Source organism: Panthera leo, chromosome B1 (genome assembly GCF_018350215.1).
Source record: "Panthera leo isolate Ple1 chromosome B1, P.leo_Ple1_pat1.1, whole genome shotgun sequence".
Classification (NCBI taxonomy): domain Eukaryota; kingdom Metazoa; phylum Chordata; class Mammalia; order Carnivora; family Felidae; genus Panthera; species Panthera leo.
The window spans coordinates 81249336-81276927 of record NC_056682.1 but is presented as its reverse complement, the minus strand read 5'-3'; the positions used below and the strand labels follow the sequence as shown (position 1 = coordinate 81276927).

The 27592-nt window shown below is 41.5% G+C and overlaps 1 protein-coding gene across 3 annotated transcripts in view; it reads left to right on the top strand.

Moving 5' to 3' along the window:
* The window catches only part of CB1H4orf51 (chromosome B1 C4orf51 homolog), a 65670-nt gene that overhangs the window by 22873 nt on the left and 15205 nt on the right, over window positions 1–27592 (top strand). Inside the window, exons 4-8 of one of the 3 annotated variants that reach the window (XM_042935384.1) lie at window positions 5004–5062; window positions 7041–7098; window positions 7529–7599; window positions 10469–10636; window positions 25335–25553. In XM_042935384.1, the coding sequence (XP_042791318.1) occupies window positions 5004–5062; window positions 7041–7098; window positions 7529–7599; window positions 10469–10576 (296 nt within the window). In that variant the 3' untranslated portion in view covers window positions 10577–10636; window positions 25335–25553. Of the gene's footprint in view, window positions 1–5003; window positions 5063–6396; window positions 6615–7040; window positions 7099–7528; window positions 7600–10468; window positions 10637–25334; window positions 25554–27592 lie in introns of those variants that run through there. The other 2 variants (XM_042935386.1, XM_042935385.1) reach the window with 2 other exon arrangements.

The following is a 27592-nucleotide window of genomic DNA, read 5'->3' as shown; positions in this document are numbered from 1 at the left end:
ATAAAGGCAAATCTATAGGGAAAGTAGGTTAGTGGTTTTCTGGGGCTGAGGGCAGGAAAGAAGATTAGCCAAAAATGGGCATGAGAGATCTTACTGGGATAATGAAAATGCTCTAATACTATATTATGGTATTTTGATGGTTGTATAACTGAGCAAATTTACTTGGAATCACTGAACTATATACTTAAAGTGGGTCAATTTTATGATATATAAGTTATATATCTCAATAAAATTGTTAAGAAATATACCAGGCCGTTTCAGACCTTGAGAAAAATGTATACCCTTACAATTTCTGCATAGCCTTGGTTCCCTCTGATTCTAAAAGTATAAGCTGTGTATTACAGAATGTTCCAGGTATGAAAATGTTTATCCCAACTTCTGGTTTCTGGTTCTGCTTGTAAGGAGCTTGGAAGATGCCTCTCCATTCTAGCAACAGGTAAAAAGCTGGACAAAATTTAAAATTAACAACTCCTCTTGGATTCATAAGAGAGGTGAGGACACAGGGAAAACTGCTGACCCCAAGATTAGAGAGACAGAAAAGGGAATATAGGTAGTGACAGCTTACCAAAGCAGAGACTCACAAGGAGAAACCACCATAGGAACCAGTAACGGGGTCTGAATATCCAAGCTATACTTGATGAATCGCTGGAGCTGGGAGTTAAAAAAACTCCAGGAAGGCCCAGGCATAGGAAAGCACCTACTGTATTGTGAGACTTACCTTCAGGAATTTGGCCAGGCTACCACAGTAAATATCAGAGAACAATTCCCTTGTGCTTCCAGCAGGCAGAGGGGGAAGTACCATTTTGAAGTACTCCAGAGTCTATGTTCTTAACAAGGTCTGCCCTTAGGAGAAACTACTTTGCCAAAGCCTAATCTGCTCGGGTATCATTATGGTAGCCTAACTGAACTGGGGGAAAAGAAAAACCAAACTCTAGCTTACCTTAGCCTTCCATGAGGGAAAAGAGAAATACTCAACTCCAGCCCACTCTAGCCATCCTATTCCACCTAACACGGAAGGGGGAAAACCCTAGAAACACTGCGAAGTTCACTGTCCAGAGGGATAGTCTCACTGAAAGACTGAGACCTAATCATAGGACTGTAGAATGCTTCCTCTCCCCCCATACCCCATCACCTCATTATTAAGGGCCTATTTACAGCAATTCTTTTCCTTGGTACATCATGTCCAGCTATCAAGAAATGTATATAAGCCAATTTGACAATAACTTATATTCATAAAAAAGAAAGAAAGAAATAGTTACAAGGCATACTAAAAGGCGCAAACATAATTTGAAGAGATAGAGTAAGCATCAGAACCAGACATGGCAGGATTTGGTATTATCAGACCAGGAATTTAAGGCAACTATGATTAATATTCTAAGGGTTCTAATGGATAAAGTAGACAGCATATAAGAACAGACAGGCAACGTAAGCAGAGAGATGCAAATCCTAAGAAAGAACCAAAAAAAGAAATGCCAGAGATCAAAAACACTGTAGAACAAATGAAAAATGAAGAATGCCTTTAATGGATTTATAAGTAGACTGGTCACAGCTGAGGAAAGAATCTCTGAGCTTAAGGTTATCTCAGTAAAAACACCTAAACTTGAAAAGCAATGAGAACAAAGACTAAAAAATAGGACAGAATAGCCAAGGACTGGAACAACTACAAAAAGTATAACATATGTTTTGGGAATACTGGAAGGAGAAGAAGGAGAGAAAGGAATAGAAGAAATGTATGAACAATAACAACTGAGAATTTCCACAGGTTAATGTCAGACACCAAACCATAGATCCAGGAATCTCAGGGAACATCAAGCAGGATAAATGTAAAACAAACAAAATACTTAAACCTAGGCATATCATTTTCAAACAACAGAAAATAAAAGATAAAGAAAAAAATCCTGAACAAAGCCAGAGGGAAAAACACCTTACCTATAGAGAAACAAGAATTGTATCCAGCTTCTCCTTAGAAACTATGGAAACGAGAAGAGAGTAGCATGAAATAATTTAGTGTTGAGGGGAAAAAAAATCCACCAACCTAGAATTCTGTACCCTGTGAAATTATCCTTCAAAAGTGAAGGAGAAATGAACACTTTGTCAGACAAAGAAAAAGTGAGGGAATTTGTTGCCAATAGATCTGCTCTGCAAGAAATGTTAAAAGTTCTATACAGAGAAGGAAAAGAATAGGTCAGAAACTCAGATCTACATAGACAAGAAAAGCATTGAAGAAGGTATAGGTAAACATAAAATCAAAACTTTTATTTTTCTAATTTTTAACCTAACAACAGTTTATTCAAAATAATAATAGTAACAATGTATTCATATGTAGGCTTATGTATGTCTTCCAATAAAGGAAGCTAGAGAAAAGAAAATGTTATGAAGAAAATCATAAGGGAGAGAAAAAACATTTTATAACACTACATTGTAAAAAATCCATGTGTAGGTGGGCCTTTGCAGTCCTAACACATGCTGTTAAAGGGTCAACTGTATATGTACTTATTTATGCTTAAATACAAGAGAAGTGAATGACAACAATGCCATAAGGGAGGGGAGAGAGGAGTTAGGAATATTTTGTTATTATACGGCACCTGCACTACTTGTATAACATGTGGTGTAATGTGACTTGAAATGTACTTGGAGTAGTTGTAACTACTCCAAACCCTAGGGCAACTATTTAAAAAGTAAAAAGAGAGGGAGGGAGGGAGGGAGGGAGGGAGAGAGAGAGAGAGAGAGAAATATAATTAAAATGTTAAGAAAGGAGAGAAAATGAAATCATATAAAATGCTCAACTGAAACCACAAAAGGCAGAGAAAGAGTAGAAGACAAATTTAGGAACAAGGAACAAGGGCAACAAATAGAAAACAGTAACAAATACGGTAGATGTTAATCCAGCCATATCAATAATCCTCCAGGTGCCTTGACACTACCCAACTTCAATACTTACAAGAAAGAGTAATTAACACAATGTGGTGAAAGAAGAGACATATAGATCAGTGGAACAGAATACAGAACCCAGAAATAGACCCACATAAATACAGGCAACCTATCTTTGACAGAGGAACAAAGGCAGTGCAATGGAGAAAAGATAGTCTTTTCAACAGATTTTGTCGGAACAACTGAACATCTGCATGCAAAAAAAAAAAAAAAAAAAGATCTAGACATACACTTTACACCCTTACAAAATTTTCTCAAGATGGATCATAGACCTAAATGTAAAATGCAGAAGTGTAAAACTCCAAGAATATAGCATAGGAAAAAACCTAGATGACCTTGGTATGGCAATGACTTTTTAGATATGACATCAAAAACATATTCCATAAAAGAAATAATAGATTAGATGACCTTTATTAAAATTAAATTTTTCTGCTCTGCAAAAGACAAGAGAATGAGAAGCCACAGATTGGGAGAAAATATTTGCAAAGATACTTTTTATAAGGAGTTGTTATTCTAAATATACAAAGAACTCTTAAAACTCAACAACAAGAAACAAACAAAAAAACTGACTAAAAAATGAGCCAAAGACTTTAACAAACACCTCACTTAGAAGATATAAATATGGCAAATAATCATATGAAAAGATGCCCCACATCATATGTCATCAGGGAAATGCAAATTAGAAAACAACAATGAAATATCATTACACACATATGAGAATGGCCAAAATCTGGAACACTGACACCATCAAATGCCAGCTGGTAAAGATGTGGAGCAAACAGGCACTCTCATGCATTGCTGGTGGGAATGCAAAATGGTGCAGTCACTTTGAAAACCAGTTTGGTGGTTTCTTAGGAAACTAAACATGCTCTTACCATATGATCTAGCAATTGTGGTCCTTGGGATTTGTCCAAAGAAGTTGAAGACTTATGTCCACACAAATACTTACTTACACATAGATATTTATAGCAGCTTTATAATTGTCAAAATTGGGAAGCAAGGAAGACGTTCTTTAGTAAGTCAATGGATAAATGAACTGTGGTACATCTAGACAATGTGATACTATTCAGCACTAAAAAGAAATGAGCTGTCATGGAAAGACATAGAGGAAGCTTAAGTGCATATTACAAAGTGAAAGAAGCCAATCTGAAAAGGCTACATACTATAGGATTCCAACTACCTGACATTATGGAAAAGGCAAAACCATGGATACAGTAAAAAGATCAGAGGTTGCCAGGGGCTGGGAAGGAAGAGGAATGAATAAGCAGAACACAAAGGAATTTTAGGGCAGTGAATATACTCTGTATGAAACTATAATGATAGACACATGTCATTATACATTTGTCCAAACCTATAGAATCTACAACACCAAGAGTGAACTGTAATGTGAACTGTGATTAGGATGTTACAATGTAGGTTCACTGACTGTAATAAATGCACCACTCTGGCAGGGGGATGTTGATAATGAGAGCTATGCATGGGAGGGGGGGGGGAGGCAGGAGTATATGGGGACTCTATGTTCTCTCAATTTTGCTGTGAACCTAAAACTGCTCTAAAAAATAAAATCTTTTTTAAAAAGAGCAGCATTTGAAAGGTTAACTATTTTTAGATGGGAAAGGGGACATAGATAATTATTTTTTACTGGATTAAAATTTAAGAAAATTAATAAAGACTGAACACAGTCTCTACTTTAGGCTTACGTCAGGACAACCTCATAGAGAAAGCCAAAGTACATGTAAAACTGAATAATTTTGATAACATTTTAAGAATCATAGATGTATAATTTCTATGTCCCCTTAGCTATTATCAGTCTGGTTTTCTTTTTAAAATAAAATTGAAATGTGTACCATAAAAAAAATTACCTCCACCCTCAAAAGCTCCAGAATATTTACTAAACATTAACTTTTAGTCACAGTGTCTTTTTACCTGACTCTTAATTTTTCCACCAGTTAAATTCTAAAGGGAAGTAAGTAATGTGTGTACAATTCATTTGCATGGTACAAATGGGAATGTAAGAGATTTTACTCTAACCCTGGGTTTAATCCTGGTTTTCCCTCTTCATTTGGATGCAGGACTATTACCTCATATGACCAGTTCTTTCAAAAATTCACATGATGTCAAGCACAGTGTGGTAAGTCCAATATTTCTCAATGACCTTGACATGGAGAGCGCTTAAACAATCGTACCCTGCATATTTCATAAAAAACTATTTATTGTTTAAAATTACTTACTCATCAAACATGTATTTATGAACGCTTATTATGTGTGTAGCTTTCTTTTAGCTGATGGGGATACAGTGATAAACAGCCAAGGTTATAAATTGTGAACTGATGGTGTTGTGTCTCTTCTTTACAGTTACCAACATTCCTCTTTCCCATGTAAGGCAATAACTATATAGATTATATTGACAGTTTAAAAACAAAAACAGCTTTTCTCTGATTGTAACCTTTCAAATAATACAGAGAAATAGAGACGGAAGTAAAAATTATCTGAAATCCTTTCCCTCCCCCCAGCGATAATTGTCATTAACATTTTAGTGAACTTCCTCAGGAATGTCTCTCTATATTTATGCATATGTAAAAATACACAAACACACACACACACACACACACACACACACACACACACACACACACACAGAATGCCTTGATGGGATCTGCTGTCCTCTGCAATCTGCTTTAATCACTGAATATTTTCATGGAAATATTCTTTCAGTATTAGCAATATTTATCATTTCAATGGATACATAATGTTCCATTGACTGGATATATCCCAATGTAAAAATATCCTGTATTGCTAGGCATTTAGGTGTTTCAAATCGGCAACTATTGTAAATAATGCAGTGATGAGTAAATTTAAATGTAAAATTTTGCAATTGTACAATTATCTCCTCAGGGTACTTTCTCATAAGTAGAATTCTTGGATCAGGAGTTGTTATGCTTATTTTAAATCTTGATATATGGCCAAATTGCCTTCCAGAAAATTGGCCTCATGCACCAGCGGTCCTCAAGAGTGCCTGTTTTCCTATATTTTCTCTAACACTGGCTTTAAAAAATAATTTTAGTATTTCCCAATTGGATAGATGAAGATATTTTACTTTCCTTTTACTTTTAATTTCCTTGATTATTAGTGAGTTTGAGCATTCTCTGCTTATTACTTATTCATAGCTTTTTTGTGCTGATAGTCAATTTTCATAATTCAAGGTAGTTATGTTTTCTAAAGTCCCTACTAACAGTGAAGTGGTCATTATGGAACTGTTGCTCCTAGGAGAAATGTAGGGCCAGGTTCCTGTGAGCCTCTGGTCACAACATTTCATCAACTGTAAATTTGTATTTATGTATGTTTCTGTTTAAAGCTACCTTATTTCATATGTACTGTTGATTCACTGACATTGAACTCACAGCCAACAGCTCTATAAATCACGCCTGGATGAAGTTTCCCTAACAAATGTATCTTTTCCATAAGGCACATCAAAGTCCTCTTGCACGTAGGAACGTTACACAGCACGTCAGCATGACACTGGGGGCCACTTCAAAAAGTGATACCACTCACAAAATGCATAACAATGCAGAAAACGTGGCACTAAACAGGCCACAAAAAGGACACTTGTGTAAAGTACGAGAGCTGAAACAAGAAGGCAAAGTGACCTCTGGTTTGACCTCGACTGGAAACGTGCATATCAGGTGACTCAACTTGTTAACTGCTCTGTGCATGTCCTTGAACGCTTCAAAAGTGCTGCACGTATTGGCTTTGGGGTTACAAATAAATTTTAACGAGTAGGAAAATTGGAAACTACAGAATCCATGAATAATGATGACTGACTGTATTCATTTCCTTTGCCCACTTTTCTATTAGGGTGTTCAGCTTCTTCTCATTGATTTGTATAAGCTATCTCCATATTAAGATAGTACTCTTTTGCCTATCCTACTTTATACATTTCTCCCCCAATTCTGTCTTTCGGTTTCACTGTTGGTGTCTGTTACGACAGTGGGTTTTGATAGCAGTATCAAACTGCCTTCTGAATGAGGAAGCACAACACTGGAAAAAGAATTTTATTAAATTTCTATTGTTGTGAAAGTGGCTGGCATTTATTTTTATATTTTTCACAGGCACACCAAATTCTGTGTGGTGATTTTTCTCCAGCACCTCCAAATTATGAAAAATCAGGTAAGTCCTGTCCTAACCTACCACTTTACATCATGTTCTGCCTTGATTTGAATGATGGTCTTCATCTGATATTTTCACCCCTTCCAGCGTCTGAGGTCATTCAAGGCCTTTTGCATTTCTGCTTCTTTCCTCCTGTCATGCACCGTTATTTTGTTGTACCTCTCCTAACAGTAAGGATGGCAGGATGCAGAAATAAAAGGAGGGGGAAATCCCAGAGAAACATTCCCCAGCAGCACCTCTGAAAAAGACTGTACATGTGAGAAGGTTGTGGTGGTAACAGATGTTGGGTGGGGCTGGGAAACTAGTATGTATGTGAGTGTTTGAAGTTATTGATTAAAAGTGATTTTGGAATACTAGTAAATTTCATTTACTCATACTACGATAGACTCTACCATAAGCACTTACACACTGCCTGTCTCTGTTACACTAGGTATGAGAATTAAAAAGCCAGCATCTAAGAATCTGATGAGCTACAATCGACTAAAGAAAGACTTTCTGAATGTAAGAATCTTTTTACTTGTCACCCAACAGTGGACCCCTGGAGTAGTGTCAGTGAGTGTGCAGTGTGGCAGTGAGGGTGGTGGCGTGTGTGTGTTCAGAGTTGGTATGCAGGGGATCCCAAATTTACAATCAAGTGACAAATAGAAAAGTACACTATCCTGATGAACATTCTTTCTTTCTTTTTTCAAAATTTTTTTAACGTTTATTCATTCTTGAGAGACAGAGCATGAGTGGGGGAGGAGCAGAGAGAGAGAGGGAGACACAGAATCTGAAGCAGGTTCCAGGCTCTGAGCTGTCAGCACCGAGCCCAAGTTGGACGCTTAACTGACTGAGCCACCCAGGTGCCCCAGTTGAGCATTCTTTCTTAAAGCATCCTGGACATTTTGTATAGATCTCTCCGGTTGTTGTGGAAACAAGCCTCAAAGAGGCTTAGGTGGATTGGAAATTTCTCTGGTACTACCTAAATTTTCATCAGTGATATCAGTGATTTGCTGGATTCTGCCTCTTGCAAAAAAAAAAAAAAAAAAAAAAAAAAAAAAAAGGCAGTAGGTTCTCAGATTGTCCTTCCTTTCTGGAGACCTACCCTGGGTGCCCAGAGTCCTGGCCCACTCTCCTCATAAGCTTGTTCCACCACCCAATATCTACTATCTCTGCTCCCCCTGACATGGCTCTCCAGAGCAGGGCCTCTGTCTTTGCCGATCAGACTTTCTCCAAATCAAGTAATTTTCTTAAAGTTGATTTCTTTATTTTGAGAGAGAGGGAGAAGGAGAGAGAGGGCAGAGAGACAGCATCCCAAGTAGACTCCTCACCATCAGTGCAGAGCCCAACACGGGGCTTGAACTCACAAACTGTGAGATCATGGCCTGAGCTGAAGTCAAGAGACAGACGCTTAACTGACTGAGCCACCCAGATTCCCCTCAAAATCCAGTAATTTTTAACAGGATGTTAAAATGGAATTCTTTTTTTGTCTTAAAAGTTCTGGCAGAGATTCCTAAAGAATTAGTTGAAAAAAAGAATAAAAACTAGTTTCTACAAGTACTCCACTGACTTCACCTCAATATAAAAGTTACAACTAATTAGTTTTGCTATCCCATTACTTTTGTTTATTAAGATTTATCTTTAAATTAACTTGAAAAAGGGGTTAAGCATCTGACTTTGGCTCAGGTCATGATCTCATGGTTCGTGGGCTTGAGCCCTGCATCGGGCTCTGTGCTGACAGCTCAGAGTCTGGAGCTTGCTTTGGATTCTGTGTCTCCCTCTCTCTCTGCACCTCCCCCACTCAAGCTCTGTCTCTCTCTGTCTCTCAAAAATAAATAAATGTCAAAAAATAAAATAAAATAAATTGGCTTGAAAAAAATCCCAGCCTCACCCTAAGTAATTATATTTGTGACATCACAGATTTGGTATTCCTAGTTGTATGTATTAGACAAAAACCCTGACTATTAAAATAAGAAATGTTATTCAGGTACCACCTAACATTATCACAAGAACCACCAGTTACATGTACATATCATTTTGGAACATGCTAGTCTATGAGCACCAACTAGCTAATCTCACAAAATTAGCTAATGGGGCCTGGCTAGACAACCCACCTGGGTTCCCCGGTACCATTCAATGATGGCCTTCCAAAAATTGTGCACTTTTCTTGATTTTTCTGCTTTAGGCTTTGATACCTCTCCTAGGGAACATTGTAAGCACGACAGGGCAGGGCTGTGGTAGGCTGTGGAGGGAGTTCTTTGGGGGCATTCGAAGCTGGGCAGTGGACTAAAAGATGTATTGTACGGGTGGCCGGGGACCTCCCTTCGCTGTAGGGTTGCTGCATCCTTCTAGGAAGGGTAGATGATTTCCTGAAAGTGTATTTACTGCTAGCTGGGCCTCCTGGGGTTTGCTTGGGAGAATCATTAACCATTGCTAAATAAATCAGTCCCTCTTGCTGCGTGGAGTTGTACTGGTTCCAAGCAATTCCACTGCCAGTAGCTGCAGCTGCTCTTGGGAACAGTTGCCTTTCTCTTTGAGGTACTTCCCCGGCCCCCACCCCTAAAGTGACTTTACTATACTCACAGTGGCCTCTTTTAAGTCAACAATTCCTGACAAATTAGTGGCATTACACTCTACTCTTGATTTTGTGGTACAACAGGTTAAGAGTACTCCCCGTCCCGAACCTTGCTGCTCCCACAAAGAATATGGGGTACTTGTTTGGGAAACTTGGGGCTTGAAGTTCTGACCAAAAAAAAACAAATAAACCATGACCTTTTATTTATTAGACAAGGCAAAATCTTAAAATTTTTTAGGGGTGCTATATTTTGGGGGAGAACAAGCATTGAGAGGTAAAATGTACAAATTCCTGCATCAGCAAAAAGTAGGGATTGAATGAAATCCTCAGCAACACGGATGAAATTTTCAACCATCATTAACAACATTCTCAGTTTTTAAAGAATCTGCTTGGCGTTGAATGCCTTGGTAACCATCTTCTTAATACTGCTTTTCCTGGGCCCTATCTTCAAGGAACTCACGTTGTAAAACTGTCAAGTAGAGAAACTCACACCCAGGAATGTCCATACTAAAGGAACCCTAGGGGAGGCAGGGGAAACAATCTTACCACTCACGGATGATTAAGGGGCGGGAGAGAAGCAGCATGGTTGGTTTGCGATGCCAGGGTTCTTACATGTTTTCTCTCTCCTGCGTTTGGACTGGCCTTCCTAACAGAGAGACACGATACATGTAATAGGTTAACGGAGGTGTTAGAAAATGCAGGAACAATCCCTACTCCTGCTCAAGAATGAGGTCTTGGCAACTTCACTTCCAGTTCCGTGCAGAAAGTAACCTCAGTGGAAGGGCAAGGGCTAACAACCAGGCCATTTTTCTCCAGCTTCAGGAACCGTGTAATTCCACCAGCAAGGTTGGCTCGTCTGAAGACTCAGAAAGTGATCAGTACTCCGTTTATAGCCTGGGAGGACCGTTCTCGTCACTGAGCTGAGTCGGAAAACCCAGTCCCAGAGCTGGAGGCCTGCAGCTTCGTTTAGTTAAAGACTTTGAGGTAAGAGTGGGCCCAGTAAGATCTAGACCTTAACGACTGGCTTTTTCAGACACTTCCCTGGGCTTCAAACACCCTCCATCCCTCGATTTTTTTCCCTCTTAAATTGGAAGCGGGAACAAAAGTTATCGGTATGATCATTACATAAAATCATTTTTTTAAGAGTAAATACCTGGAGCCACCCTTCTCTACAAGAACCACAGAAATGGTGCTGTGGCCCCCACAGCTGCAGGCTCCAGCATCAACGGGCCGGTCCCCTCTATCTGGAGCCCCGGGCGGGGAGGGTCGCAGGGGCGTGAGAAAGGCTTTTTTGTATTCAGAGCAATAGCCCAGAAGAGCCGCAACCTTCCACGGCCAGGCTTTCCTCCGCAGCGGGCGCCGCGGGGAAGCAAACGCGCCCGGGCCGTGGGACACGCGGCGGTGATTCCGGGGACGCCGGCTGGGAGCTGGGGGCGGGGAATGCCGCGGTTTTTCCAGCCCCTGCTCTCCCGGGAGGAGCCTCGCGGCCTCCACGCCCCGCCCACGCCCCGCCCCTCTGTCCGCCGCGGACTTCCTCTCCCCCTCCCCCTGCTCCCCCTCCCCCTGCTCCCCCTCCCCCCACGCTCCTCCCCCCCCCACGCTCCTCCCTCCCGCAGCTCCGCACGTCCCGTCCGCCTCCCGCTCTCTCCGGCGCTGCGCGCTGGAGGCGGGGCCCAGGCGCGGCTGGCGTGGCGGCGGCGCAAAGTCCCTGCGCGCGGGAAGGAGCCAGACGCGGTCCAGGGCCGCAAAGCGTCCCAACGGCTCGTGTTTTTTGAGGGCAAGCGGAACAGTGTGGTTACGAAAGTAGCTACTTCCTACCCCTTGCTGCCCACCTCCCGCTCCGCCCTCTGCCCCCTCCTCCATTTACTTCCATTTACCCAGACCGTCCTTCACATGATTGCTGTTGAATAGAAAAGGTAATTCATTAAAAGTCGCACCACCACCCCTACCCCCCCCCCCCACCTACCTCCCCCCCCCCGCCCGCCTCAACTCCTAGTGGTTATTTTTGTTCTTTAACCCGGGTTAGGCTAAATACATTCCCGGGAAGCCATCTGGTCTGGTTCCCGGGATCCCTTCGTATGGTTTCCATTAAGCTCGCCAAACCGTGCATTGAAAATGTAGCCTTGGAGCCACTCAGGAACCTCCAGGATTTTTGCTTTTGCCAACCTCGTTTAGAGAATCTCAGGCAGAGGGAGGTAAAGGCCTCTGTTTAAGCTCTGAGTCAGGTACCCAATGTTCTGGCCTATGTTGTAATTAATATGCTTGACTACTCCAAGAAAATACAACTCTCCATGTCAATTGGCATCATTCCTTCCTTCCTTCATTCATTCAGTATTTGTTTACCAGATGCAAGGCATTGCTTATTAGAGTTCTGTTTTAATTCTAAAACTCTATGTTAACGGCTTTACAGATGAGGTTACAAAATAACCTGGCCACAGAAATTCAGTTCGAACAGCAGCATTTGTGCGGTTGGGTCTACACCTTTTCTTCTGTTGTCTCCCATTTCTCTATCCCCCACAGACAAAAAACAAATACTGGCTTGTGGGAACATATTCCCTTACACATGGATTGGGGTTTATGGTCCAAGAAAAAAGGAAACAGATTCATACATAGTGTTATAACTGCAAAGTTCCTTAGAATTCATCACAAATAAGCCTGTCAGTTTATTGAGGAGACTCTGAAAGTGTAGAGAAGGTCACTCTGCTTTCAGTACTGTGACCTAATTTGAGGAAGAGACAGAGACATCAAGTGCCTTCTCATACACTGCACAAAGGACTTTGATCAAACTCAATTCAGTTGTAGTACATCCTCTCTCTTGCCCTTCACTCCGCAGTCCCTTCTCTGTCCCACTCTGGATCTTGCCTGGGGAGGGAGGTGTTACAGCCCTTTCTTCCTTCCCCTAGCCTACGCCTCACTCCCTTCTTTCTCTTTTTCTTCCCTTGCTATCTCCACCACCACCCCCAACCCCTGACCATGAGATTTTATTTGGGTTTTTAAAATGAAACCAGGTGCTGCATAAAACAAAAGCAAAGTAATAACAAGGAAAGACTATCCAATGCCTAAGGAATGTGCTGAGTTTTATGACTCAGGCTGTCCTGGCAAAGAACTCCGACTTACATGGAGAGGTGGGTGGCACAGAGCACGGACCATACATGGCAGCCCTGGCCTCCCCAGATAGGCACGGTCAAGGCAGCCTGTGACTCATTTTCATAAAACCAGAGACTCTTGTTCCTTGTGGAGCAAGACTTCCTGGAGGCTAGAGCCAAATGATCTTCAACTTTTCCCTACGGGGCCACTTCAGCCTGACATAGCAGGGGCCACCTTGATGTTTGCAGGGGAAAGGAGCCTGGGCAGAAGGCCATCCCTGGGAAAGAAACAGGCTTGCTGGACTTGGGCAAGGGTTTTGGTGCACTGAAGTGATGAGTAACACATATGCTGCAAAGAGACATGAAAAATTGGCTTGTATTGTACTGGAGACAATGGCTTATGAGCTCCAGGTGACAAGACTGCCCCAGTGCCTTGGAAGAGGAGAGTGTGGCAGAGGTGCTGGGAGCCCAAAGGGTGTTTGCTCTTTGCAGTGGTGGGTGGTGAAGAGTGCAGGAACAGCTGGTCCGATTCTGGCACCATTTCTGGGGGGGGGCTATTGCTAATGCAATCGAGAGTAAGTAAGGGCAGGAGTGGGGGTCTCTACATAAACACTCCAGAGACACCCAGGCACACATGCTCACATTCTGAGAATTCTTTGCACATGAGCATAGGAATGGGGTGAGGTGTACATTTTTTCTGTTACTAAGAGACAGGCTGAGAGAGCTGAGAACGCGAAGGAGAATGTCTCTCCCAGCAGAGGTGGTGGGAGGGGTCTGAACTTGGGTGACAAGGATCTGTTTGTGCCTCCTTCATTGCACAGGCCTGGGTAGAACAGGACTGATAGTGTTCTTCTGGTTTCTGCCCACCTCAGAGGAGGCTGTCCCTTTTTGAATGAGAATGAATCTTGACTGGCATAAATGAGATCTTCGTGCAGCAGCCTCTTGGAATGGGGCCTTATTTTTCCTTTTCTTCTTTCCCTTTCCATGGAATACCCGTTGAAAAGCTACAGTGACTATTCCATAATTGCAGGAAAAGCTCTGCTCAACTTTTTCATTAAAGTCTACTTACCTGGAAAAATAAAGTCTTTTAAGGACCATGACTTCATAAATATTTATAGTGTGAACAGGCGTCACTCTGGTCCTGTAGGAGAATGGGCTCATTCAGTTTTATTTATGATGTGACACTCGGGTGAGTGACATCCGTCATCTGGGTCGGTCCTACACTCTGTTCCACTGAAGCATGTTTATGGAGTGATTATGCCTGCAAATATTTGCTATATTTAGTCCCTCTCCTCCCCTAACCCCCTCTTAGCCTTTTAAACTCCCCAAACCAGCAAAAAGCCAAGCTTATGGTCTAGGGAAGATTTGAACCCTAATGACAAGGCACAGGGGCTGGAACAAATGCTATAGAAGCATTTGACGAGCTGCGAGGCAATTTGAGTGGGAGCAATGGTGGTTATTATAGCATTCATACACTGTGGTGTTTTTGTTGGGCCTGTATCTAGCAGGTGAGAGCTCTCAGCTGGGCATTTGACAGGTGATGGGCACAAGCCTGGGTGATGAACGCAGATGGGTACTTATGAAACTTTCTTTCCTGGGGAGCTTTCTCTGGACAGGCTCTCATAGCCCTCAAATCTGTCACTGTGCACCCTGGGGGTCTGGGGGCAGGGGACAGTGTGAACTCTGTGGCCTCCCCTGGGTCAAGGTTTCTGGTGAAACCCGAGGCTGTCCCCTCTCAGCCACACCTGGCTCCTGGCTGTGGGGTAGCAGCTGCCCTTCTTCAGCTGGGGAGGAGGGAGGGCCACCTTTGGCTTCTAGTTTTACAGCTACACATGCCCTGACCTAGGCATTCCAGGCTGGACCCAGGCCTGCTCCTGGGCTCAGTGCTCGCCTGGGATCGGCTTGGCCACCTATTGTTTATCCTGGGAAGGGCCAGGTCTTGGCACAGAGGCCTGAACTGTTGCCAGCATTTTATTTTTAGAGACAGGAAAATGTTTGCTTTTTGGCAGCTTTTTTTTTTTTTCTTTTCTTTTTTTTTTTTGGCACACACCGGGACGGCACAAAAAAAGTTCAAGTGAGAGATTCCAAGCCTTAAATTCATGGCATGTGACATAGGCAATAGTACCATGAACCTCTCAACAGAAGCCTTTGTGGAGCCTAAGGCTTTCCATTAGCAGGCCTCTTTTGCGGAGTGGGTCCTGCCTGTTCCCTCCCCCCACACCCGCCGGCAGCAAGAGGTCTCTAGTCCATAGACCCCCCAAACTGGACATTTGATGAGTCCTTTTGCAATGTGTCAGCTGGTCTGAGATTTTGTAGTTCTTACCTCCATTCATTTCCTTCTCTACCAATTCATAATGCAGTCCAACTTGGTAGACAGAGGAAGAAAAACAATCAGCCCGCTAAATCTGATGTTTATCTCCCCTCCTCAGACCCACTGTCATTGTCATCATGATGCTTGGGGCAAAGCATCCAGCTTCCATGGCAAGAAGGGCATTACTACACTTGGAGAGTGCATTTCCAACTTTCATTGAAAATTATTATTTGTCCCAACATTGTCCCTCTTAAAACATATTTTCTAGGTCCTGGGATTCTAATTACTGACAATTTATCTGAAAGCACTATGTAAACTGTAAGACATCGGGCAATGGTAAAATGGAATGAAAACAAAAAACCAGAAGCAGACCCATAAATACAGGGAACAAACTGGTTGTTGTCAGAAGGAAGGGGGGGTGAGAGGAGGGGCGAAATAGGTGAAGAGGATTCAGAGGTACAAACTTCCCGATAGAAAATAAGTCACGGAGATGCAAAGTACAGCATAGGGAATATAGTCAATAATACTGTAATAACATTATGTGGTGACAGACGGTGATTACACTTACCGTAGTGACTCCTGAGTAATGTATAGAATTGCTGAGTCACGATGTTGTTTACACCTGACACTGATATAACATTGCATATCAATTATACTTCCATAATAAAATTTTTTAAAAAAGAAGTTGAATTGCGTTTTCTACCTTCCTTTCTCCCCAACCTTTTCAAAAATTACTTTCTTTTTCATTGAAGAATGGTTGACACACAATGTTAGTTTCAGGTGTGCAGCATAGTGATTTGACAAATCTGGATGTTATGCAATGATCATCACAAGTATAGCTACCATCTGTCACCATACAACCCTATTGCAACATCCTTGACTATATTCCCTTTCATCCCTGTGATTTATTCATTCCATAACTGGAAGCCTGTGCCTCCTCACCCCTTCACACGTTTTGTCCACCTTCCTCCTCCCTCTGTGGCAACCACCACACACACACACACACACACACACACACCCTTTTAATTACAAAAATAAAACACAAAGTACATTTGGGGCATTTGGGGCTCAGTTGGTAGAGCAAGCAACTCTTGATCTCGGGGTTGTGAGTTCAAGCCCCATGGTCGGTGCAGAGTTTACTTTGAAAAAATAAACATGAATATATTCTTCTTTGCCATTTGATTACCTTTCATTTTTCTTTTTGCTGGAGTACATCCTCTGGTAGGTTCCTTTTGCTCTCTCTCTTTTCTCCGCCAGAAAGTGTCTGTGGATAATACATTTTTCTGAGGGCTTGTGTGTCTGAGAATATATTTTCATCTCTCTCTTGAGTGTTAGAGTTGTTATACAACTCTAAGTTTGAATTTACTTTTCCTGAACATTTCTAAGCTATTGTTCCATTGTTTTCTTGAAACTTCCATGGTTGATCTGAATTTCACTCCATTGTAGGTAATTTATCTGAATCCTATTTTACCTTTTAGGACTTTTTTTCACCTTGATGTTCTGGAGTTTTAGTATAATATCTGTATGTGTCAGTTTATTTTTAAAATTTGTCCTCCTTAAGACTGATAGGCTCTTTCAATCTGAAGGCTCCAGTCTTTCTTTAGTTCTAAGATGTGGGGTGGTGAGGAAAAAAGCCAGAAAAGTTATAGTGATCTATACGAAAGTGCCAGGGAGTGGAGAAAAGGAACTAGGTGGTCTGAGTATTGGGAGGAATTTTAAGGGGTTCTAAAGAGAGGGAGAAGAGTAATATTTGAAGGGATTCATTGTCAGTAAGGTAAGGAAAATGTCCTCAGAAGAGTTTTTAAGATCTGTGGATGTACATCAAGACTATATTCCCCTCTTTGGTGTTTTAGGGAGAGGCTAACACTTGAATTGCTGTTTGTTATATTTTTTTCTGTAGGAATGTTTTTTCTGTGATCTGTGGCTGAGACTGAACCACGGACTGCCTTGGATTAATTAGTTATAGAAACAATTATTATTATTCTTATTAAGCAAGTATTTTCTTTCACTCTTTCTCTCATTCTCCCTCTCCTCTCAACTTCCCCTCCTGGTCCAGGCTGCAGGTTCTTCTTTTACATAATGAAGAAATGGAATTACATGCTCTGAGGTCCAGCCACTTCTCTATGACTCTCATTCCCTCTCTCTTACTCATCTTTCATTTACCTACCCAAACATTCTTTTTTAATGGCTAATAGCTCATAAGAAGCATAGACAAATAGTTTGTTCATTCATTTCTGTAATCTAATTAGTCACTAAATGAGCTGTCGTGAGTAGACTATAGATTTGGACAGAGAAGATGGGATGTGACCAAGCTTATAGCAGGTCAGAACTCCTGGCTTAAGATCTGGCGTGTGAAGTTTTGCCAACCTCCCCAGAAGCAACTACTCTATCCTGAGGAATTTCTTCCATAGATTGTCTCAGTCCACCCACTGGAGTTGATATGTGGCAAAGGGGAGAGATATGGGAAAGGCTCCACTTACAACAGCATCTCTGAGCAGACAAAGGCCAAAGATGGCAACAAAATTAAATTATTCTTTGGGGCACCTGGGTGGATCCATTGGTTAAGCGTCTGACTCTTGGTTCTGGCTCAGGTCATGATCTCACGGTTCGAATCGGGCTCCACACTGACAGCACAGAGCTTGCCTGAGATTTTCTCTCTCTCCCTCTCTCTCTCTCTCTGCCCCTCCTCTGCTCTTTCTGTCTCTCAAAATAAATAAACTTACAAAAAACTTTAAAAAATTAAATTATTCTTCTTGAAACCTAATCATTGAATCAGTTTTTATTTTTACCATGTGCATGTATTACCCTTTAAACAGTACTAAAACTTGTTATTAAACTTTTACAAGTATGAGGAATATAGGAGTAATCATTGAGGGTCCAAATTCTCCTAGGAGATTTGGATTGCATGAGGGCTATTTCTTCCACTTCTAAATATACACATTAAAGTGTTTGATAGGAAGAGGCAGTAAACATATGCAGCCTATATAATTTGAATTACTCACTCTCCAAACTCAACAGTAATTAGGGCTTGAGCAGCTACAGGCCCAACACCCCTGACAAATACTGAGCTGGTCGATAGATGCTATTCTTCTCATTAGACTTTGAGACATGCCTAAGTAGGAATGCAGTATATCATATTAATACCATTTTGATGTGTAATGTGGCTCTTTTCAGATGACTTCCTACATAGCGATTGAACTTTGGTAAGTGGATGCCTGGTGGTCTTGGGTAGGATCAAGATGGGAATGAACTTTCAAGTGCTGAAACTCTATCAAGGTCAAACTCTGCTGACCCTCCCCATTCTAGACGGAGGAATTTGTTCTGTGGATTCTCTAGGTTCAGCCATTGGAGCTGACGTAGGACCTGGAGGAAAGATTTTTTTTTTTTTAATTTGGTGTTTATTTATTTCGAGAGAGAGAGAGAGAGATACAGAGTCTGATGAGGGACTCAAAATCACAAACCGTGAGATCATGACCTGAGCTGAAATCGAATCAGATGTTCAACTGAGTGAGCCACCCAGGTGCTCTGTGGACACAGAGGAGAGAATTTTGGAAAAGGGAAAAAGGATTGATGTTCAACCAACAATAGCATCTCTGAGGGCAGAAGATGCACTCAGAATTAAGTTCAGGAATCCTTTGAAAATGTAGGGCAGCCAGGTGAGACCGGTTCACTTGGACCCTGAAGGAGATCAGGTGTTTCTTTCAGTTGCCATCAACATTTCTTCTTTTCTGGAATGCAAGGTTTCCTCTACTTTGTGTGTGACCAGTGCTCCGTGCATCTCCAGAGAGGGTATATGCTTTCCATGTCATAGATACTCCTGCCCTTCTGCGAAGAGTGTGACAGTGTGAGGTTTTTAAAAACTGTTTTACAAAAGAAACTTGTATTTACTTTATAATCGCATAATGTTGTACAGTATTTAAAATTTTTGGTTCATCTCTAACTGATCGTGGCTCCTGACTCTTTAGCTGTCCTACGTTGTCCTTCAGCTTCTGTCTAGACTTTCTGTTCAGCAGTAAATGCTGTATACATTTGTATGTAAATACTCTTCTGGAATTAGGTGCCTAAGGAAAGAATCCATTTTTAAAGGGAGAGAACCTGAAATAATAACCACCCCTTTTTTTTGAAAATGTAGGTTTTCATATAACAACATTTGTAAAAGCAGGCCCACCTCTCAAGAAACACATGACAAGTATCTAGCAGATGTCATTACTGCAAAGCATTCCCCTCAAAACCCTTCAATTTTCACTTCCTCTGGGTTTGCTGCTTTAATGGCAGAGCCCGGCATGGTGACACCCTCTGCTTCTCAAAGTGTGGTCTGCGAGGCTCTGCCAGATGGTCTCCTTCAGAATAAATGCTTTCAATATGATAACGTTTATATTTGTGTTTCTGGCATGAATTAACAATTTTGTCATGATACTTAATAAATAACAGATTATTTCATTTCAATCTCATAGAATCCGGTACCTTTCTTTCCATTATGTCTGATGAGGGTGACTTTTTTTTTTTTCCTGTTGGTAGGATGACAGCAAGCTGGGGCAGAAGAATTGAGCTGTAGCTCTTCTTCCCTAGCTGAAGCGGTGTGCAGCCTAGAAGGGTTTGAGATCCATTGCTCTTACAAAGGTCGGGTTTGCACAACATTAGAAAGGGACAGTTAGTTAGGGCTCCAACATGAACAACCTCTGTAAGCTTCAAGATTTACCCCCTGGGCCTAATATTCTGGAATTTGGTGACTAAGTCTGTGCTCTCTGGCCACATCCATCATGGTTTGTTGTTTTTTTTTTTGTTTTTTGTTGTTTTTTTTTAGAGACCTATCATATTCCTTTCTAAGCCTTCATCTTTCCACACAGAAATCCTTATTTTATAGTTCTGGCAACAGTAGAGGGGATTTGGAGGGTGACTTTCCATCTCTTGGTCATCTTTTTTTGCATTTCTCTAGACTCTCGTAGTTAGAAGAACTGCTACTAAATTTTATTCATGCAGTCCGTTTCCTGCGGATGTCTGTGGCTAACAGAAACTGGTCCAGGCAGACACAGCAACAGGAGGCATGGTGTGAACACAGACTTCATGCACTTCAAAGGATGAGTTACATCAAAAGCGGTATGGAAAATTGGTTTGGAGAGTGGCTAGGGATTGTAATGTCAGTAGCTTACGCTTCTCTCTTTGAAGACAAGTGAAGTTAGGAAAGGGAAAAGAGTAGATTTCCTTGAGAGAAAAGGGAAGATTGGGCATCTTTTGGCAAGGGGTAGGCATGCATGATTATTTTTTTTTCCCCACTACCAAACTCACTACAAGAGCAGACTTTTCTCCTTGTGACTGGATCCTCACCATCAATTCATTCTTTAACCTGTAAGAATTTGGTTTCCATTCCCAACCTGTCTCTGAAACTACATCCTCAAAGACCGTCAATGGCCATCAAATTGGAAAAGACTAAAATCCGACTTCACACTACTCATCCTTTCATCCAATGTCGTATAAAAAATTCTCTCTAACCTTGGATTTCTATAACAATGTTGCGCTTATCGATGACTTCTCTGATGGTTTCTTCTAAGTCTCCTCTGTTGCTTCCTCCTGCTTCTCCACTAAAATTGGAATCTCCCAACATCCTGTCTTTGGCGCTCTGCCGCTGTTTTGTTGTTGCTGTTGCTACCATGATGTTATCATCCTGTCCCCTGGCTCCACCTCTCATCTTTGTGTCTGCAAGTCTGATCATGAACTTTATTCTGAGCTGTGGAATAAATTTGTACAGTCTTTCCCACACAAAAATGTCCTATTCAGACAGGAAACCATTGCAAAGACACCTGGCAAGGATGCTAAGGACCTGCACCGGGACGTTAAGAGTGGAAAGACAGGATAGATTCATGAAATACTCGGCAGATAAAATAAGCACAACTCTGATGGATCGACTGTCCAAAGAAAGGGAGGAAGAGACAGAAGGAGAGAGATAGAAGGGGGCAAAGTTGAGCGCAGGTGTTGTAGCTTGGATCACTTGGAGGTTGGTGTGCCCTTTACTGAGCTGAGGAATACATGGTTAAGGGGCAGGTCTGAGGGAGAAGACAATGGCTTCCCTTTAGGACATTCTGAATATACCACATATCTCTGCCTTTTTGTCATTCGAGTCTTCCTTTTGTAGTGCTGTTAGAATTATCTGCCTAAAACAAAGGTCAGATTATGCCATTCTCCTCCTCAATTTTTTTTTTTTTTTTTTTTAGTGCTTATTAACTGCGGAGTTGTTTAGACATTCTGTCTCCTTAACAAGGGGTTTGAAGCCCTGCACAAGCTGGCTTTGTTTGATTTCATTATAATCTCCTAGCACAACAGAACCCACCATGCAATTTCTCACCTTCTTGCCTTTTCTCAAGCTGTTCTTTCAATCTGGACTGCACTCCCCACTTTTTCTGCTTAGAAAATTCCACTCATCGTTTAGATTGCAGTTTGTATGGGATTATATCCTTCATAAAGCCACCTCTCACCCTGGTTGGAATTAGTATCTCTTTATTCAACTTTTCCGCAGCAATTTATGTGTATTTTTCCTGGTATTATAATGCATTTGCTCAAATATGCATTTCTTCTATTGGTTGATAAAACTCTTTAAAGCTGGGGAAAGTATCTTATTTGTCTCTGTTTCATACCAGCTGCTTGCACATGACTTCCCACATATTTGTTGCTTATTAAATAATGAATGAAAAGCAGAGAAACAGTTAGAATGGAAGAGGAGTCAGGGGGAGAAGTGATTGGTAGGATAGGCTTGGGCTTGCTTTAGAATATGGCCAACTGGGATAGGCACTTTGTGTGTGAAGAATAAGTGTGGGGAATAATAATGAGGGAGGCAATGAATTCTGGGTAATATGAGGGACTCATATTTAAAGACAGGATCTTATGACACAAAATCATGTATGTACACAATTTAGCCTTACTCAGAGGCAGACAAGCCAAAGTGTAAACTCCTTCATCAGCAGGAAATTATTACTCTGCCCATTTAAAAAGATACATGGCCTTTTTGTGTAACCAAGACTCCTGTATATTTAGCTATTGCTGCTGCTGTCCATTGTCTGATGCCATAGAGAGACGGGACCTTGACTGATACTGTGGTGATGACTGCTATGCCCATTTAGTTAATTGTAGAAAAAGAAGGGCAGGAAGATATGCTGATTAATGGGATTTCCTTGACTCTTAATTATTCTTTTCATATGTTACCCTTTCATCAACCTGCATTTATTTTCACAGCAGCACAAAGGAAAAATGAAAAAAAATATTTTAATAAGGTGAATCCCAGAATAATAAAATTCCTGACCTTCTTTCTGGATTCTTTCACACAAATACACACATCTTTTATGTTTATGTCTATATTATGTATGTATTGTATGCATTCTTTATATATATTTTCTATGTAGCTGTGTAACTCTCCATCATCAGTCCATGCTTAGCCCAAACCTCTGTTAGCAGGAGGACTGCTAGTTGTGGGTTAGAAATAGAAACAGAGATGACCCATATCCTGACTATTTCTATCTTCAATCAGCTGTTTTCCTTGAGGACAGATACTTCCCCGCTTAGCACCAGGTTTCTGAGGGAAACCTGTGTACACGAACAATGCCAGGTAAACCAAATGTAACCATTTTATTTCTCTCTGAGGTCTGGCTGCCAATCCCTTTGCTGGACCCCCGTTCATGGTAAGTTGGTACGTATGAGAGATACCAGGGGATGCCTTTTGCTTGGGCTTGGGGCTGGCCTCAGAAGCCTGGGGGATGGCTCCTCTCTTCTGGCCTCACTTGGGCTCTCACGTGGCTCCCCCAGGTCAAGGAGGCTTTCTGAGGTGGGAGGCAGCCAATGTCCTTGTCAAGTGACTTTCCCCAATGGAGTCCTAGAAGAGCTCAATTCCTTCACAGACATCAAAAAGCAAACCCCAAAGGGCAGACTCTAGAGAGACTCTATTGTATGGAGCCTTCACCTTCTTCTTATGTGCCACCCCTTCCATTCCGTAGCATCATGACCCAATACTGTCTGTCTTTGGCTCTGCCCAATTTCAGTGTGGGGAAAGGAGAAGGGCTTTGAGCTAACTCAGGAGGTTGGATATGTGCCCAACATTGGTTTAGAGGCTAAAGTGATGGCAACATTCTTGCTGAAGATGATGATTTCATTGGATACCTATGGTTCCCCATCTCACAAATCCACCTTCTTAAGCCAACCTTTGCAATAGTAACCAGCTGTGGTCAGATGCAATTGACAGCACTTGCCCTTGGCTTCACCAGGCGCCTCTCACATTCTGCACCATTGGCTTCTTTGCCACCTTTGTGGCTGCCTGTGGGAACCTATGCAGACATTCTAAATCATGGGTAAACCTGGAAGTGCAAGGCAGTTAACTCTCTGGGGCTATTCCAGCCCCTTCTTTTTTCTGTCCCTTGGGCTGTCAATTCTGAGATACATTGATACAACTTCTCATGAGAGTTTCTGGAAGGATTGCATCCTACTTGTTCACAGCAATGACCAGCTGGTCAATACACCCCGGGGGTTGGCTTTTCCTTCTTACTTGCTTCACTCTTTATGGTTCTCCACTTTTGTTTCTAGAATTGCTTCCCAAAATAAATCTCAGGGTTCTGCTTTTTAGGGGGACCTAGAAAATAGATTGGCGATGGGAGTGGGGGTGTGTGTCACTACAAATGCTGATCATACCCATTGCATGTAGAATGTTATGGCATTCTATTTGAAGTGGGACATAAGAGGACAGGGGGCTTGTTGGTTCTTTATAAGACACACTGAAAAGTGTGGACCACCAATTAGGAATTTCAGTTAAAATAAAAATAAGAGTACGCTGAGGCCAAGTGATGGCATCTCCTGTCTAGAAATTTTTTTTTTTTTTTTTTTTTTTTTTATTTATTTTTGGGACAGAGAGAGACAGAGCATGAACGGGGGAGGGGCAGAGAGAGAGAGGGAGACACAGAATCGGAAACAGGCTCCAGGCTCTGAGCCATCAGCCCAGAGCCTGACGCGGGGCTCGAACTCACGGACCGCGAGATCGTGACCTGGCTGAAGTCGGACGCTTAACCGACTGCGCCACCCAGGCGCCCCCTGTCTAGAAATTTTTAAGATCGAAAGACACTCACCATTCTGGAATGGTTTGGCTGGAGCCCTACATTCAGGCCAGAGGATGGAGATAAATTTCCCTCGTCCTAGACCAGTGGCTAGACCCAGACTCTTGGCTTTAATTGTCTGATGACAGGGATAGATCAGTTATTTTCCTGTGTTTCTGTAAACACGTGGAGACTTTCCATCCAATGGAAGTGACCAGGAACTTTCTTAATGTGTTTAGAGTTTTGGGGCTGAGAATCTTTTTTTAAACAAGTAGAAAAATAAGCATATTTAGTATATTCTTTCATTGTATTAAGACTAAAATGTCTTTTTACTTGTTAAAAGCAACTGTTTGCCTTTCTACAGAAAACATTTGAAATGTGGCAGGTGGTGACAGAGGGCTCAGAGGTCACAGTTGTGCTAGTTACCTGGACTAGGTTTAAAACAGTGGGGAGTGGGGTGGGAGGACGGGGTGAAGTTAGAGAAATGAAGACAGCCCGGCAAACACTTTCCATCCCCATCTAGTTACCCCCTAACCCATCTAACCAGATTAAGTACCCACAGTTTGGTAACATAATGTTTAAGCCACCCTCAAGATGATGGCAGGCTATATAAGCATGATGATTTAGTGTTTAATCAGAAGAGAAAAGTTTTAGACTTCTCAAACTGAAGACAGCAGAACAATATTTTTAGCCACTTTTTTTTTTCTCCCACGAGTCTGTTGTAGTTTGAAAATGTTGAGATGTCATTTTTGCTATAACTGCCTTTCAAGGATTCTGCTTTGTGACCACTTTGTTTCCAAAGGCTGATTTTTGCTTATTTAGAGAGTGATAGAATCATAGTTTATTATACGATATCTGTTAGGGGGTAGGCGTGTTACAGATCACCCAATTTAACCTATAGCTTAGGCCTCCAATTCAGGTGATCCGACTCCACGGTAATGGCCCTCAGGCTTGGAAAACACTATCTGTAATCTAGCTATTTGCACTAACTAGGGTAGAAAGCTACCTGTTAGGGATTGGCATAGGGGAAAATAAGTTTGAAGTGTGAATTGAGGTGGAATCCGCTGTAGGTCAATAATTCTACTGAAAACTAAGGACTAACGAACGAATACTTATCCTCTTATCAAAACAGAATTCCAAAGGGATACAGCAGTTGACTTTCTTTTTCCCCTTTGCAGCTCTGACCAGTGTGAGCAACATTTGCATTTCCTCTTTTATAGATCCAGCGATCAAGAAAGAATTTATCAATAGATCTGCTACCTCATAAAGAAGAGGTCTTGGTTGATGACTTGAGTCCATTCAGAGCTTGGACAGGGGAAGATTGTGCACCTTGGTCCCCACAGTCACCGCACTTTATTTACCCCAGGCGCTGCTTTTTGGATACCTGCTTTGTTACTTAACGGTAGTTATTTGCAAAATAAACCTCATTTTGTGTAGGACTTTTCTGTTTTGAGACAGTGGTGTAAGTAAGAATGTTGGCTGGGGTCTCTTGAATATTTGTGGTTGGTGGCTCCTTAGAATGGAGTCCAAATCCCCAAGGGCATTATTTTGTCCTGTGATTTTGCTCACAGGGCGCAAAGGATTCCAGTTCTACGTTGTCTGTCTTCTGGAAGCGGGATGCAGTCACTCAGCCGCTGTCCTCTTCCTTCCCCCCTCCCCTTTTGTACGTGAAGAGCTCCTCTTGGGTCTCCTTCCTCCCCAAGGACCGAAAACAGTGGGGTGACCTGAGTTCTGTTTCAGCAACTAATGGGATGTGTCCTCTCCTTCAAATAGTTCACAAGCCCCACATGATCTTTGGCAGGTGGGGGTTCTAATATGATTAATCTGTGGGGAAGGAGGTACATGTGCTCATCAGACCTTGAGATTTCTTCCTGTGCCCCTGTCTGTGACCAGCACTGGGGCTCTGTTAAATTGTCAGGGACTTTTTGGTGGCCAAAAAAGAGAGCCAATCAGCCATAGACACATTATAGAAAACATGGCCTTGAGTCTTAAAGTATATTTATTTAACATGACAGTAGGAAATGTATGATTTCAGATTAAATTCAAGTAGGGGGCCACGACACTGCCTTGGAGCTGCCCACGTGCACATGCAGCATTCTACGTAAGCGAAGATGTTAGAGGCTGTGGTCTGTTCCGTCACAGATGGCTCCGATCCCAATCATTCCTCAGTCACTGGAAGCCCATTAGTGGAAGACGACTATGAAACTGATGATTATTTTCTTTGTATTTCTGGCTTTTCTCAACCACAGGGAAAATGTGAGGTAGGTGTGGGATCTAAGAAAAAAAATATGTGTACAAAATGAGAAGCCACCCTGGCCTATAGTGCTAGCAAAAGGCAAAGAAGTCTGACTTATTTTAATATTTTCAGTAAATATCAGCTGCCTGCAAGCAAAACTGATATTGAATAAACTGAGAGAACTTGATTCAATTCCCTAAAAATAGCTTTTGGACGAAAAACTGAAGGCGAAAATAGTGTCTGCTTAGTAACTGGTCATTTTCAAAGTGGCTTCTCCTACATTATCTCATTTTTATGAAAAGTAAATTTGACCTTTTTAAATGCTAGAGTGAAGCAGTTCATAATTTCTTACAAGGAGCAAAGGACATTACATTTGTAAGCATGCAAGCTGTGAACTGGATAGAACATTTTCTTTTGCTGCTTGTATTTTTGATCAACCATCATCGATTCATAGGGAAGATCTCTAATGCACAGAACTTTAAAATGGATTTCAAAAAATTATTGTTTCAACTTAGTGTGCGTTTCATCTTTTTTTTTTTTTTGTCTCAGTTTCTTTCTCTGGTACCTTCCTTTGAATGGTGAACTATTACTTGCATTTCGATAGATTATTATTTAGCTTGCAAAATAGACTATTTCCCCCCTCATTAAAATCTCATAGTTGCCAAACTTCATTAGGAGAAATGGAATTATTCATCTGCTTCCCCCCTGCCCTTTGGCTATGGGGTCAGTAAAATGATGTTAAGCACGAGAGGGTAAGGCTGGTGAACACTTTTAAATGTCACTACGTAATTTCAGGAAGGAGCCGGCCTGCAACTGTACTGAATGATGGATATGCTTTCAGCCTTAATGTCTATTAATGACTTACAAAATGACAGTTTGCATTATCACCATCGCTGTTCAAAACTTGCATTTTGCTATAGCTGTAACTAGAAGGGGACATTTCCTGAACTTATTTAAAATACGCTGAAAAGTTAAAATGGGAACAAAACAAGACAAATAAAACCCTGTGACTAATAAGTAGTCAAGGATGGCAACCAAGGAGAGAGAAAAAAAAAAAAAAAAGAAACAAAGAGTATAGCCAACCTTTTTTTTTTGTTTAATTAGAGTATATTATACTTCCAAACTGGATACACTAGAAATTGGCAATGCAACATAAGATGCAAAGAAATATACCAGTTACTGTCAAAATGACCCTGTACAGCCTTGTAATGCAAAAAGCTTTATACAATACAAATTTTCAGT